General features: G+C 48.8%; 4 protein-coding genes across 4 annotated transcripts; 2 read left to right on the top strand and 2 right to left on the bottom strand.

Annotated features, from left to right (window-relative positions):
• Positions 1-2,883: 2,883 nt before the first annotated feature.
• BU24DRAFT_465763 (DUF292-domain-containing protein) lies at positions 2,884-3,974 on the top strand (the record flags this gene model as incomplete). The annotated part of the gene is made up of 3 exons (XM_033532304.1): positions 2,884-2,904; positions 2,954-3,064; positions 3,165-3,974. The coding sequence occupies 3 exons, from the start codon at positions 2,884-2,886 to the stop codon at positions 3,972-3,974; spliced, it is 942 nt and encodes a 313-aa protein (XP_033380543.1).
• Positions 3,975-8,298: 4,324 nt separating this feature from the next.
• Positions 8,299-8,849, bottom strand: BU24DRAFT_272070 (uncharacterized protein). Its single transcript, XM_033522601.1, has one exon. The coding sequence runs from the start codon at positions 8,746-8,748 to the stop codon at positions 8,359-8,361; it is 390 nt and encodes a 129-aa protein (XP_033380542.1). The 5' UTR covers positions 8,749-8,849; the 3' UTR covers positions 8,299-8,358.
• A 585-nt stretch (positions 8,850-9,434) lies between these two features.
• On the top strand, positions 9,435-10,971 carry BU24DRAFT_353561 (aureobasidin resistance protein Aur1; the record flags this gene model as incomplete). The annotated part of the gene is made up of 3 exons (XM_033523783.1): positions 9,435-9,874; positions 10,029-10,624; positions 10,676-10,971. The coding sequence occupies 3 exons, from the start codon at positions 9,435-9,437 to the stop codon at positions 10,969-10,971; spliced, it is 1,332 nt and encodes a 443-aa protein (XP_033380541.1).
• A 1,498-nt stretch (positions 10,972-12,469) lies between these two features.
• Positions 12,470-14,673, bottom strand: BU24DRAFT_353163 (uncharacterized protein; the record flags this gene model as incomplete). The annotated part of the gene is made up of 6 exons (XM_033523767.1): positions 12,470-12,766; positions 12,854-12,997; positions 13,049-14,171; positions 14,218-14,423; positions 14,473-14,567; positions 14,625-14,673. 6 exons carry the CDS (start codon positions 14,671-14,673, stop codon positions 12,470-12,472), a joined length of 1,914 nt encoding a protein of 637 aa, XP_033380540.1.
• Positions 14,674-14,695: the final 22 nt, after the last annotated feature.

Raw genomic sequence — 14,695 nt, 5'->3', positions numbered from 1 at the left:
GGGGGAAATCCACGCATATCAAAGTCGATAATATGCTCAAGAATTACCCTCTCTTCATTTAGAGTAAGCTTCATAAGATTGGGTGCACAATCGCGTCGTGATGGTCGTCCTTTCCTGCGATCACGAAGAGTACTTGGAGGCACGTTGTAGAGTGCTGCAGCGCGTTGAAGTGGAAGTGTCGCGTCTTCTTTAAGAGCCTGTAAGGCAAGCTGTATTTGATTCTCACGATTTTGTTGCAAATTGTTGTAATTTGTTGTAAGAGCCATCTTTGTTGCAAACTTGTTGCGATTTTGGTGGGGGCTTGGCACGACCCACGGCTCGTCCATCCCCACGGCTCGTATGCCACCTACGTTATATGATTTTGAGACTTGAAATTCTATACATGCTTAGCAATGGTAGATGCTGCAGAAGTAGACCAACGAACGTTGGCAGCCTTCGCAGTGAGATGGGAAGGAAGAAGAAAGAGGAAAAGGTCGAAACCAAATATATTCGCACTCGTCCGCAACTATGATAGCTCTTTCTAACGCCTCGTATCCTATCCCCCTAGCTTGAAGGATCGTAACAACGATCATCATCATCCACTTATGCTACGACACATTTATTCCCCCCCCCCCTTCTTGCATTATACAATACACATGACAAAACACTCCTAAAAAAACCCATCTCCCTCAAAACCAACACCATGGCGAGCATCTCCTATACCCCAACAAACACCTCCCAAAAGTAACTCCCATACATGTCAGTGCTACTCAGCACGACAGCTCTTCCCTCACTCCCCATCTTCTTCATCATTACATCTCAACCCCTCCGAAGAGAGCACACAGCTAAATGCTTTTCCGATTTTCCTTGATATTCATGTCGCCATGTTGCTGTGGAGGGAAAGAAGGAAAGAAGAAGGGAGAGGAGTGGGAGGGGGCCATGGTATATCCCGGCCCTTCACTCCCTCGTGTTGTGAGTATGTGGTTGTTGGTTAAGTGCAGGAGCGGATATGAACTTCCATCTTTTCTGGGCTTACGGTGTCGAGTACGGAAGGTAGAGGTGTACGGTTTTAGTATCTACGACCACGGCGGTTTTCTTCTCGTATAGGTGCTCAAGTGATGTTGTCCCACCTTTCGTGTTCTACATGTGGGAAAGGCGTGCTTGACTTCGTCGTGATGCTGGAGTTGGTTTTCTGCGTACTATGATGAATTATTATTGTTTTGCTGGGGAAGCTTAAGGGAGAGTTTGTTTTCCATGAGGTTAATAAAGAAGAAGAACAAGAAAGAGGAGGGGGAAAAGTCAAGGAAGATTTGTGATGCATAGTCGTATGCTTGCTTTCCTCTGTGTACGCATTTCCGTTTTGTTGATGTGCACACGTAGCTTTGGAGCTCTTGAGATGTTCTGATCCAAGCTGTTTCAATCTTTGAGCGGATGAATGGGGTGCGTATTGATTGATCGACGGGATTGTAGACTGGTAGGGGGTACAGGACGTCTCGGACGATGTAGATATAAGAGTCCAGGTACTCATCCGGGATATTTCAACCATCGAGAGAATGAATGAGTGCTCATGAATCGATTGATCATCCAAATTCTAGGATGGTAGGAGGTGAAGGACGTATGAGACGATGTAGATATAAGAATTCTGTTAGAAGAGGTGGAAAGCATTCAATATAACCTTTGGAAATGGTCTTTGGTGTTGATGAATCGAGTGTTCAGAGAAGTCTCTGGAAGTAATACTCCATGCCGGGACGGCTTTCATCTCCATCGAACCAATCTGAAAGGAACGGAATGAGGCGAGAAAATACCTTCAAGACACCGTACCAAATAGCCAAATCCCAACATCACACACCCACCAACGTCGTTAGCAGTCACTTTCCCCACCATCACTGCGTGACTCCAGGCGTTATGAAGGTGAGAAACTGCTGCATTGGTGATGTGTCATGCCAGTCGAGCAATCGACTCTCGTTTGTTGTTCATGTGGGAGCTCTAGGGTATGGGAAGGATTCGAGTGTAGGGGAGATGTGTTCGAGTGCCGAAATATGTCAATGAGGAGATGTGACTGCGGGCTTAATTTTTTTAAGTAGATGTGTGTTTCGATGTTTTTTAATCGTAGTTGGCTCTTTTTAAACGTCCATAATAGTGACTTGGAACACTGATGGATAGGGTGCGATTTTGTTGTGTTAGTCCTTTGAATTAGATCTTTGTTTAACTGTGTGAGTATGTATTCTAGGGTATTGGCACTCGGATCGTCTGTGATATGATGGTAAGTAGCTCTGGTCTCTAAGATATTTTCAAATAGTATATAAATTGTTTCTAGAGAGCTATCAAATGTGTACCATTGTTCTCAGTCTAGGGCATGTAAAGCTCAACGTTCATTACTTCCCAGAATGAAAAACCCGAGAGTAGGTGCTGCTAGAATTTTGCCATTCTACAGAGAGTTATCAAATTACTACAAAGTTGTGGTCACTGATGTCGTCGTGAACAGCTATCTGAGGTTGTTAGTAGTTGCATGTTTTGATTGGCAACCGTTCGAGATCATAATTTGTGGAAAACCACATCGGCCATTGAGCACAATTTCTATATTCTATTCGCGTTACTCCGTACGAATCTTGAATAATAAGTCAGTCATGCTTTAATAATTCAAACCCACATCATAATCAGAAGGTGGCAAGGTGGTTCGTTTGTAGAAACAGCTCATGACGCGGTCACCGTACCAGGCATCCGTCATTTGTACCTGGCCTAGCCTGTGCCACTACCTACATCATCCCCGACCAAGCTCCAACCCCTCCATCCCACTTCAACGTCCACCCGTGCAGTGCATACCATATCTTCACTTTCCACAAACCTCCATACACGCATATACATTCGCTTTCTCTCTATACCCCGGCGAAACCCACATACAAAATGCCACCACCGTCTTTAGTAGTGAGTCTCACCCAATGTCTATTCCCGAACTATCCTGACCGAAAGCTAGAACAGGCTGAAGGTACAGCTCAAGCTGTCCATATCAAGGCTGCGCATGGTACAACAGAAGGACTCCGCGAAGGCTAAGCAGCAGCGACGAGAGATGGCACAACTCATAGAGGTATGGACTACCCTATCACACACCCTCCACTCCATCTTCCACCATCGTCCGCCCGCCAACACTATCTCCCCAATCCCCCATACTGATCAACCCCCCACAGGCCGGCAAAGTCCAATCCGCCCGGATACGCGTGGAGAACATCATCCGCTCCGACATCACGACCGAGCTGCACGAGATGCTCGAACTCTACTGCGAACTCCTGCTCGCGCGCTCACAACTCCTCGAACCCCCGTCCTCCCCCCACGGATCCCCGGCTCCGCACGGCGCGGCCGTCGCGCTCGACCCCGCGCTCGAGGAAGCAGTCCGAAGCATCATATACGCGGCGCCGCGGACGGAGGTCAAGGAACTGCACACCACGCGCGCGCTGCTGGCGGAGAAGTTCGGAAAGGACGTCGTGCTTGCTAGCATGGAGGGGGAGGGCGTCGCCGAGAGGGTGCTGAATAAGTTGAAGGTTAACACGCCGAAGCCGGAGCTCGTGGATGCGTATTTGAGCGAGATTGCGAGGTTTTATGGCGTGCCGTATGGTGACGATAATGAGGATGAGGAGGTGGTTGATGAAGACGACGATGATGAGCCGAGTGGTGGCATTGCGGAAGAGGCGGAGCCCAAGAAACAGCTTGAGCCTGCCCTGGAGGCCGATAAGGCGAAGACGAAAGAGGACGAGGAGGAAGAGTTGGTCAAGGCCACGCCGCCGAAGCAGTTTGGGCCACAGAGTCCGCTGAGAGTCGTGCCTCCGAGTCCAAGCACAGATAACGTGGCGCCGAAATTGAAGCTGCCGGGGAACGTAGCGGCGAAGGCGAAGGCTGCAGAGGCAAAGAAAGCGGCACCGTCGAAGAAGGCTGATGGCCCTGGTGGCAAGATTCCGGACGTGGATGAATTAGCCAGGCGGTTTGCAGACTTGAAGCGGTGATGCAAATGATATTCTTTTCCTGTTCTATTCCCACGGCGTGTATCTTCTAAAGGCGGCAAATTCCATACGAGCGTATGCTGAACGCTTCAGCCATCATGATATGTTTTTTTGAACATGTCTGCCTAGTCTATCACGAAAGTTCTTCCCCACAAGAGATGCTCGGATGCGTGAATGAATCTGCAAATACCTTAGTTGGCTGCCCACTTCTCCAGATCACCTTTCCCGCACCAACATGCTGCTCATAGCAGCCATCGACTCGAACTACGTATTGATATCAGAACCACAACGAAAGTGCCTGGTCTCTCCAACGTTGACTGGATGTCCTACCGCATCAGATCCCTCGATTGGTTCCCTCTTCCAATCCCTCATCCCATACGATCCTTCCTGGAAAATAAATCCAATATGTCCTCAGACGTCCTTCCTACAAAGATACTCCATACCAAAAACAAGGCCACTGTCCTAGTCTAGCCACGCCTTCAAGCACGCCACTCACTACAAAACGTATATCATAGATACAAGACAGACTTACCAATCATATCTACTGCGTACAACACCGTGGAATCCACCGTAACAACATTGTCTCGTCTTCTCCTTATCCACGAAGGAACATTTCTTCTTCCCCGGGCCCCATTGACATGTCTTCTGTTGCTATCGTTGCATACAAGTGTGCCTGGCTGTGCGTCTGAGAAGGGAAGTTCACATTTGTACAGTAGAGATCGTTAGTTATAACAAGGTAGAGACATGATGTTCGAACCCTTGTAACTTCGTTCCTGGTTTGTACTATGTCTGTCTATATCAAAGATCTTACTGAGGGGAAGGAGTAGAGAAGATGGCGTGGTGTGGTAGAGTAAATGCTGTTATACTTTCCATGCTGAGTGTACGTGAGGACATCTAAACATACAACCGACATACGGAGTACATGGACATGATACAACTATATACACACACATACTCAGTACATACTTACCTGAAACTCTAGCTAATTAAATACCTCTCTCAAACCACACAACCCACAAGTATCTAAGCCCCTAAACACCATCACCCTTCGACCCTCATCCCCCAAAGCTAGCACGACACAATGCATCCTCCTCCTTAGTATCAAGTCTCAACCATGCAACCCCAAACAGCCATCACCAGTAGCACAGCATCGAACGACACACAAACACCACATCAACTACATCCTCGTACGAACATCACCAGTTTGTTTACAAGCAAATCGTCCCGGCAACGCGAGCGTCCGTGTCACAAAAGAGCCGCAATTTCTCGCTTCAGTTAGTACGACAGTAGTGTGGGGCTCGTGGGTAGAGGAGGTTGTGGTACGATACGGGATATACGGCGGTGGGTTGTGGTGATTGGTAAGTATGGGGTTTTTGGAGGGCCGTTTTTATTTTATTTTTCTTGTTAGGCATTTAGGACTCGGGTGGTGATGAGGTTGTGGTGAGTATTGGGTTTTCAAGGGGGATGAGAGTTAAGAAAAGGGGAGATGTTGTTCCGCGTACAGAGTAGTGATCGAGGCAACTAAACCGTGTCGATATTACTTACTGGCATGCTGCCTCAATTACGAGTAAGTTGGGTTTGAAGAATCAATGAAGACACATCTCGAAGATCAACAATTCCAAAAATTCAATAGCTCAAGCCTCCTGCTACGTTGCCGATTGGAGTTCATATAATGTCGATCGTTCAGCAGCCGAACCTCGAATCTCGTGATATCAAACTCCCCCTTTCCCTCTAGTTCACACCTTTAGGCAACAATTAATTATCTCTCATTGGGTTCTCTTTTGTGTTTGCAGTTGAAATAGGAAGGGAAGAGACGATCATTGATTTCTTTGGGTAGAATTGCTAAATTCCCCGATGGCATCTTTGACCCCTTTTGATAAATCTGCCTAAGTGTGCGATTACATGTACTCCGTACTTGTACTATTGATCCTAAATTATAGCAAGAGAATTTCAATACGTAAAATAGAAAGACTTCGTACGAAGTATATCTTCAAGCAAACACGTGAAGACTCAGGTGACAATACCATCACCGCCCCTAACTCTTTCATACCTACTCCGTAGAAAGAAAAAAAAAACTCAAAAGAAAACGTGCATTTGCGTCCCTTACCTCCCAACGAGCCGCACAACAGCACAGACATTACAATTCCACTAATTTTCCTTCCCTCGGGAACGGGTACCTACACGTCCATAGCGTTCCAGCCCTGCCTTTCCGCCCGAGCCAGGGCCCATCTCGGGGTCGAGCTTCTGCGAGCTCTGGGTTGCATGGGAACGTGGGAAAAGTGCAAAAACTCGCAGATTGGTTAAATTGGTTAGACTAGTTACAATAGAAGAGAAGAGAGGAAGAGAAAACGCGATCGTCGTGGGATACGAGACGCGACTTTTTTGTCCGTTCTTGGCGGGCTTGAGACTCGAGAGCGAGAACGCGACTTTTTGGGGCGCGGAGGGTCGGACGAATCGGGGGTTGTTCACTCATTACCTATTGATGGCGAGGGGCAGTGGAAACGTTGGGAAGTGGGACTGATGATTTTGTGACGGGAAGAAGAGGAGGCTAGACCTGGCTTTGGATGGGTTGTGGAATTGGAGATTGGGAATCAGGGAGGGAGATGGCGAGGTGGTGGAATTGAGGGTTTAGGAATCAGGAGGTGAGCATCGAGCATCGTGTGTGTTTAGCCGTGAGAGTATCATCGTATGTACGATTGGGATGGTATGGTACGATATCGCACAATACTTACTCAAGTCACACCTTGATGCTATTGCATGAGCAGAGCTTAAGAGGAAGATGATTTGATGGATGGAACCATTGGTTGATGAATTGATTGAATGGCTGTATTGGGAGGATGGGATTTACAATTTGCCCGGCTCTCGGGTTCCTCGGGGATTCAGGGACTCGAGAGAGATCAGAGTATGGTATGGGAATCGATACTGGGTAGACGGGTAGTTGGGATCACGGAGATTGCTACTTGTGCCGAGCCCGAGCACGAGGAGACGGATTTGAAGGGAAATGCAAATGATTGATTGATGACATTTCCTTTCCCTTTCCTTTCCTCAGGTTTGTCAAAGTCGGTCGTCTACTGTAGGTTAAGGTAATCAATCGTGCTGGTGAAGCTCGGAGCGCGGGATTTGCAAGTTGCCGTGCCGAATACGCTACCGTAGACTTGACTTATTAGGGGGCATCCAAAGGACAACGTCTGATTGGCCCCGGGGGCTTTAAGGTTAGTCTCAGCTTACTCCTGCTTGTCGGTGATTTCGGACATGTCAGTCAGCGACTCGGCGGGAATCGATAGATAATCATGAAATGGTGCGGGATTGACAGTAGAGAGGAACTAATGGGAACGGTTCGGTACATGTTGGGTTAACTTGGATTCGACAAGAACAATCCATTGTTTGAACTGATGTTTTAAACTTGTGTAGGAGGAGGCGCTGTGCTGCTGCATGGCTGTTGGGGCGCCCGGGGGGAGGTTATGTTTCGTGTGCCTGGGTGGCTTAGAGAGGGTTTGCGTCTGTCGTTTTACTTGTACGAGTAATTACTCATTGTAGGAGAAATGCCGCCTTGCGCCTACACGCACGTCGTCGCTTAAAGTGTGCTGTTGGTACGACTGCGGAGTAAGGGTTATTCTGAGACCTGATGGATGCTGTGAGGCTGTGGCACGTAAGATGGGTAAAGATGATTGGCGGTTAGAGGATGCTGGTTTGTGCAATCTTGCGTGGATTCAGTGGCTGATGGATTCGTCCCATTGTTGATTTTGGGGTTAATATTGCGACGAGGTTGACATGAATGCCTTTTACAATCACCAGCCCAGTCAAGAGTACGTTGATAAAGTGGCTTCTATCGTATCGCGTAACCGTATACGACGGAGGGGTGCAAGTCGTGTAGGGGTGATGTGCGAGACGGACTGTGATTGGAAGAAGCAAGTGCATCTCACTGGACTGCACTTGGATGCTGACAAGGCTATGGCTTGATCTGTTTGAGTCTTGACTCCATGGGAGCAGCGATGCGAATGCGGCGCCATGCGATGTGGACTTTTGTGTCTTGATGTCATACAAAGCTAATAGCTGTATCTAACGGCGCGGCGCCAGGGCGTACCAGAGAATACAGATGCAAACAACCCTCGGCACCCACTAATTTACACGGTACGAGTATGATACGGAGTGTGCAAAAGCCAGGCAGTAACTGTCTGATGTGCCATGTTTGGCACGGCGTGCAGTGCAGTGAAATAACGAGCATGAATGTTGGTTGTATTTTGAGGAAGAGTGGGCTGTTGTCAGGCAGTTTGCAGGCATTATGTCTAGGTCTTATTTGCTGTACCCACTACGAGACCACGACGAGGATGTGTATGGTGTACAGTGTATTACGGCGTACAGGCGCACATGTCATGGTTCGCCTGCTTTACTTTGCTTCGTCATACATACATAGAATGATACATACATGGGTACTCTGCATTGCTAGGTGCATTGTATCTCGCATGCAAGACAAATGATAAAGAGCAAGACATGAAACGTTTGGCATCCAAAAGTTCCAAAGAACGGTAACCCAATAGTGAGATTGAAAAACCTTGTAAAGAAAAAAAAAATGATAGTAAGGAACAATGGACGGATGAAAAACGGCACCGGGGCTTGGGGGGAGGGAATAAACGAAATTTGAAGCTGGATTGGGCGTAACGCTAAGCGCTGGCGGTTCGTCCGTGTGGCAGAGCGATGGGAGAAAGAGAGAATAAGATTGAGGAAGTTTAGGGTCCTTAACACAGGTAGGGAACAAATAGGAAGGGTAATTTGGCATATCCCTGGTCCGTTACTCTTCTGATCTGTCCATGTCCCTTGTCAATCCCTGGTCATTTCTTGTGTGATTCAAGTGATTCAACCCCGAAGTGTCCGTCCAACGTCCAAAAGCCTCTCTCCCTCAGCCATCCGCGCTCTTCCAGTCCACTTAATACTTACTTACCCGACCGAGCCCGTCCACCACTTACCCACTATTCCCACTACCAACTACCATTGTATTACTACCAACTGCTAACCACTACTAATCATCACCCATCAACCCATGCCACTCTTCTCTCTCCCCTACAGTTCCTAGGACCTAGAGTGGTACGGTACAATACGGTACGGTACTAGTATTCCTATCATTTTCACTTTGCCCTTTTTAACTTTTACCTCGCGCGCCTCATCTTCTCTTTCATAATCCGACACTTCCGCCGCTCATTCTTCTTCCTCCTCTTCCTCTTCCTTTCTACGCTTCCCCCTCTCTGACCTCCACTCCTCAAGAAGTCCTTCAGCACTCCGTTCGCCCCAGGAGTCCTTGGTCGCGTGCCTCGTGTGTCGTGTCGTGTCTCGTCTCTGTGCCTCGCCTGCCTGGCTGCCAACATCAAAGCCGCTACTCCTGCCGCTCACCGTCATCGTGCCGCCAACCACCAAAACTCTCCCCTTCCGCAGCTTTCTCTCTCCAACACCACACCACTCTCCGCGGCCATGGCCACCAAATCTTACCTCGCGTTTCTCGACAACTCGACAAACGACATGATCACCTCCGGTGCAAAGAAGATTCCCGGCCTGTCCGCCCTCCCGAGCTTTATCCCCCATCGCATGCGCAGGAAATGGAGGGCCACCCGGTCACGGATACGGAGCAGACAATCGCCAACCTCATCTTTGGCCTCGCTCGAGACGTCCTTCTCTCCCGCCGACACCCTCCGATCGCTGCGAACACATCCGTGGTCAATATACGATGGGCAGTACTTGATCTTGGCCATCGTCGCCATCTTCTCCGTCTCCGTCTCTGAAGCGCCAGGTCCCTTCGCAAAGACTTTCTCCGCTGCGCTGCTCATGGGAGGTCTCCTCATGCCCATTACCCGACAGTTCTTGCTACCATTTCTCCCTGCTTTGACATGGCTACTCCTATTCTCTAGTTGCAAGTACGTTGTCCTCAACTCCTTCGCCACGTCTGCCTGATCCTCGTTCCCTCTCCGCCAACTCCAAAACTTGCGACCACGGGGATTGTGGCACAGCCCCCAACTTTGCTCCTCCGACTACAAACTCATGGAATGTCCGCTAATATGCTATTTTCAGATATGTTCCCGCCGATTACCGTCCCGCTATCTGGGTCCGCGTCCTCCCAGCCCTCGAAAACATCATTTACGGAGCCAACCTGAGCAACATCTTGTCCGCGCATAAGCACGTAGTCCTGGACATTCTCGCATGGATACCTTACGGAATCGTTCACTACGTCTCCCCGGTCGTCGTCAGCGGCTGCATGTTCATCTGGGGCCCGCCCGGCACCCTTCCCATCTGGGCACGCGCATTCGGATACATGAACATGACCGCTGTCATCATTCAACTCATTTTCCCGTGCTCGCCCCCCTGGTACGAGAACACCTACGGATTGGCCCCTGCCAACTACTCGATCGCTGGAGATGCTGCAGGATTGAAGGCAATTGACAAGCTTTTTGGCGTCGACTTGTACACCTCCGGTTTCCACGCATCCCCTATGGTTTTCGGTGCTTTCCCCTCCTTGCATTCCGGATGGGCAACCCTGGAGACTCTCTTCATGGGTCACGTTTTCCCCCGCCTCTTCCCAGTCTACGTATTCTACACCATGTGGCTCTGGTGGTCGACAATGTACTTCTCCCACCACTACGCCGTTGATTTGGTCGCAGGAAGTCTTCGTATGTTCTCTCAATTCCCGATGTATTGACCAAAATTAACTTCTTTCATAGTTGCCGGTGTTGCATACTTCTGGGCTCGTGCCAAGTTCCTGCCCCGCGTCCAAGCCGACAAGGAATTCCGCTGGGATTACGATTACGTCGAGATTGGCGATCCTCAAGATGGACATTACAACATGCTCGACATCTACGAGGAATTCCACCCGCTATCTGACTCCGACGACTGGGCAACCGGCTCCTCATCCTCCTTCTCCACCCGAAGCCCATCCGCTGGTGCCCGCTCCCCCGTGGACGATGCCCAGAGCCTCTGGGACGGCGACACCGTTGCCTCCGACAGCGAAGCGCGCTAAAGTCAACCAGACTTTCGCACTTGGTTCCGGTCGACTCCTCTTTCCCATGGCGAGACGGACACGACTTGAGCGTTTTCATCACGCTTGTCACGAATTTCATGCATGCACAAAGGGCGTTTTGTGGTTTTACCTAATAATCTAGCATCTGATGCATTTTCAAAGCGGGTTCATTGGCTTCTACACCAATAAACATATTATTACCGATCTTCCTCCCCATCCTCCATTGACCGCTGGCCTCCTCTCTTCACCCGAGGAAGCACGGCAGTTGGGGGCAAGAGTGGCATCGAGCAGGAAGGCGCGGCCCAGATCTTTACACCTGCTGGATTTATCCATCCCGCCTTCCTTTTTTCTTCTCCGCGAAGCACACATTTTTTTGGCTTCCAATTCTTCTTCTTCTTCTTCTTCTTCTTCTTCTTCTTCTTCTTCTACACCTGTTTTAAATTCTTCACCTTTTTTTCAAACCCCATTTTTTGCAGACTTCAATTGATACCCAAAGACGGTCGCTTCCAACAAAAGTACTACATTCTGTACATTACATTCGCTTCGAGAAAAGAGGAGGAGATGAAAGGCAAGAGCCGAGACGCGGAGGTGGTTCCTGAAAAGATGAAGGGTTTCGGAGCAAGAAGGGAATTCTTCTCAAGCATTATTCTTTTTTTCTGCTCGCCCGATTCGATGACGGACGGGTGTTAGTGTTAGACGGGACGAAGATGTTCTAATTAATCATGGGATGAACGGGGCCATGTGTTGGCAGCCCGTGGTAGTAGTGGTAATGCTTAATGGACCGAGACGGACGAGAACAGGTTTGGTGATTTCACCAGCCAGAATCAAACAAACCAAATCAATCAAATCAAATCATATCAAACGAACAAACACAAAGGTCGAATCAGATGCTGTCTGCCTTGCAGAAACGTGACTCGTGAACTGTTAATTATCTCAATTGTCTAACTCGCACTCAAAGAGTAACCTGCCGTCCTCTTCACTTGCATGAAGTCAGTAAGTAGGTACAGTTACTATATTTCCTGTAACTACCTAGGTACCTACCTACTATATGTCTTGCACAGTACCGACCTACAATGTCAAATCGTTCCTGCTGTCTCATGATATCACAACAAACACATTCCCCTATTGGGCCTAATTAGATCAGATCAGATCGCTCTCGCCCTCCTTTTGTAGCATGTTACCCCCTTGCTCTCCATTTCTCTCTGTTATACAGGTAAGATGCGTCATTGACTGTTTCATACTATACGCGCACTAGTAGCTACACTCATTTTGTGGCTGTTTTGCTGAAGCTGGCTTCTTTTATCTGGCAAGTATACTTCGTAGTACAAGAAAGGTCGAAGCTGATCCGGACAATAGAGGTCACTTCAAGGGTAAATGAGAGTATGTATTGACTAAGCATCGCAGTCGTTATGTACAACTAGCTGAACGACGGCGCCGAATGAACCAACGAGTTCAGGAAGTATCTAAAGTTTGATACTATTTCGGGTTTCCCCATGTTTCAAAGTGCCTTGGGTGAATCTCTCACGCCCAGGGCTACTGACTGCGGATCAGAATGGTAGAAAGATGTGGGGTCTACTGGTGCTCTCGGTGCTGAAGACATAGCCCACTTTACCTTGATAGCTTCATCTTTGCTCAGTTTCACACCTTGATGCCACAGTTCGAAACAAATATCGGCTGGACCAAGATTCACCTTGACGACGTACTCGATTCGATGGTATTTCTCTGCCATGTTCCACCAATGTCGGTTCTTCAGTTTGAATTTCGTAAGGGGAACGCTGCCGAAGTCAGATTGCACCTTACAAATCGATCGACAGGCTGTTTGGAATTAGTGACAATCCGGGTGCTCTGCGAGAAATGGAGTGCAGTTACCAGTATTCTTGACCGTCGGAAGAAATGTCACATCTACATCCGAGCAGATAACTTCTGTAGGGAATATTCGAGGAGGATCGGGGCACTCTGCGGTCGCTGGCTGGCACTTGCGAGCGAACTCGCGAACGATTGGAGTATCGCTACTCACAGGTTCACCCTAGAGCAGTCAGCGTGAGATCAGAGTCTTCGTTCGGCATTGCCTTCTAACCTTCTTTATGAACCAATCAACCCAATTCCGAATGTATAATTTACCGTCGAGTTCATCTTTGTCCGGTTGAAGTCCAAAATGGTTCGGATCCTTCCGATCATATGGAATCTTACAGAGCAGTCCGTAGGAAGATCTACAACAGCGCCATCCCAACACAGGCTGGCCGCTCTTGAGCCTTTGCACTCTGTCTGCTACATTTCCTATGCAAACAACCATTTGAGGATTGGGAGCAACACGAATCCGCAGGCTAGCGGCATTTCGATAGGTCACGTTGTGTGCACCATAGCGTTTGCGTAATTGGTCGCGTACATACGCACTGTTCCCAAGGCCACCGCTCAGAATCATATGTGCCACTTGCTTGTGTGGAAACTTATTCAGGAGGGAAGAAAGTTGCTTGTCTATCATAACGCACAGCTTATCGATCTGAGCGTCAAAGAAATGTCGCAGGTCATCCCTCCTGAACACCATTTCTCCAGCGCGGATGCCGAATCGCTCGTTGGTGTAGGCTCGATCCAGTCTCGGTATGCGGACGAAGAAGAATTCGGTCTCTGATTCGGTCTCGTCGATCCCGTAGCTGCACTTTGCGTTTTGGAACTCCTTACAGACACGCATGTCCCACGCTGTGTCTTGAAGATCTTCGAGCATCAGTGGAGCATCGCGGTTTGCTTCCTCCAAGCGCTGGAGAACGCTGTCTTCGAATAGGTTGTCAAGCTCCGTTGAGCCTATAGTGGCGCCAAAAACGACGTCAATCTGCTCTAGTCTCAACGATCCCTGGTGATTTGCAGTATCTTTAATTCGGAATACAGATAAATCTGTCGTCCCGCCACCAATGTCGCAAACGAGAAGTATCTCATCCTCTTTGAAGATAGCGGGTGTGTTTCTCGCAGTGTAAACAGCAGCAGCTTCCGCTTCCGTCAAGCCGATTGTAGCAGTGTGTGATGGCCAAACTCCAAAACCCGCTCGTTTGATGATTCCCCTGAACCGCTCCACTGTCGTGCTAGGGTCCCAGGTCGTGGGGACGGAGAAGATGAATTCGATTTTGGCGTCTTCCCAGGAGCTTGCCAGCTCGGATCTGAGCCTTGTCTCTATGCAGCGATATAGGAATTGGAAGTACTGGGTATACCTATGACAATTAGCTCCGTATGGACTGGCACCATGTCTCTACGCACCATTCTTCAACCTGCCGCATTGTCGGTACGCTCGCAGCATCACTTGTACTCTTGCGCCTCTCTTCCAGACGCTCTTCGTCTAGATAGATCTTGAACCATTCGCAGATCTCACCTTCGCGATCCACTTGTTTCTGGACGGTTTCGGCGGAGAATCCCCATGACGAGGGCACTGAGCTGCCTTTTGGGTAGAGCAATAGGGATGGCACCTGTTTGCTGTTAAAGTGGGATTGTAAAAATCGGGGCGTGGTTGCTCACCTTGTTCTCATTTGCCATCATCCTTCCTGGCCATCTTTGGATATATCGAACTTCACTCGATCCGGTCGCTACATTGCAATATGCAACCCCCGTGCCTTTTACACAGCAAGGTTAGTGTGATCATCTCGTCAGAATGAAGACTAATTGCCTACATGTCATGCCAAAGTCAATAGAAATGACCATATCTGGTTTGTCCATCATGTCTGCCAACTGAAGCTGGAGG

The sequence above is a fragment of the Aaosphaeria arxii genome (genome assembly GCF_010015735.1).
Source record: "Aaosphaeria arxii CBS 175.79 unplaced genomic scaffold BU24scaffold_8, whole genome shotgun sequence".
Taxonomy (NCBI): Eukaryota; Fungi; Ascomycota; class Dothideomycetes; order Pleosporales; genus Aaosphaeria; species Aaosphaeria arxii.
The sequence above is the reverse complement of the archived record's forward strand: the minus strand, read 5'-3'. Positions and strand labels throughout refer to the sequence as shown.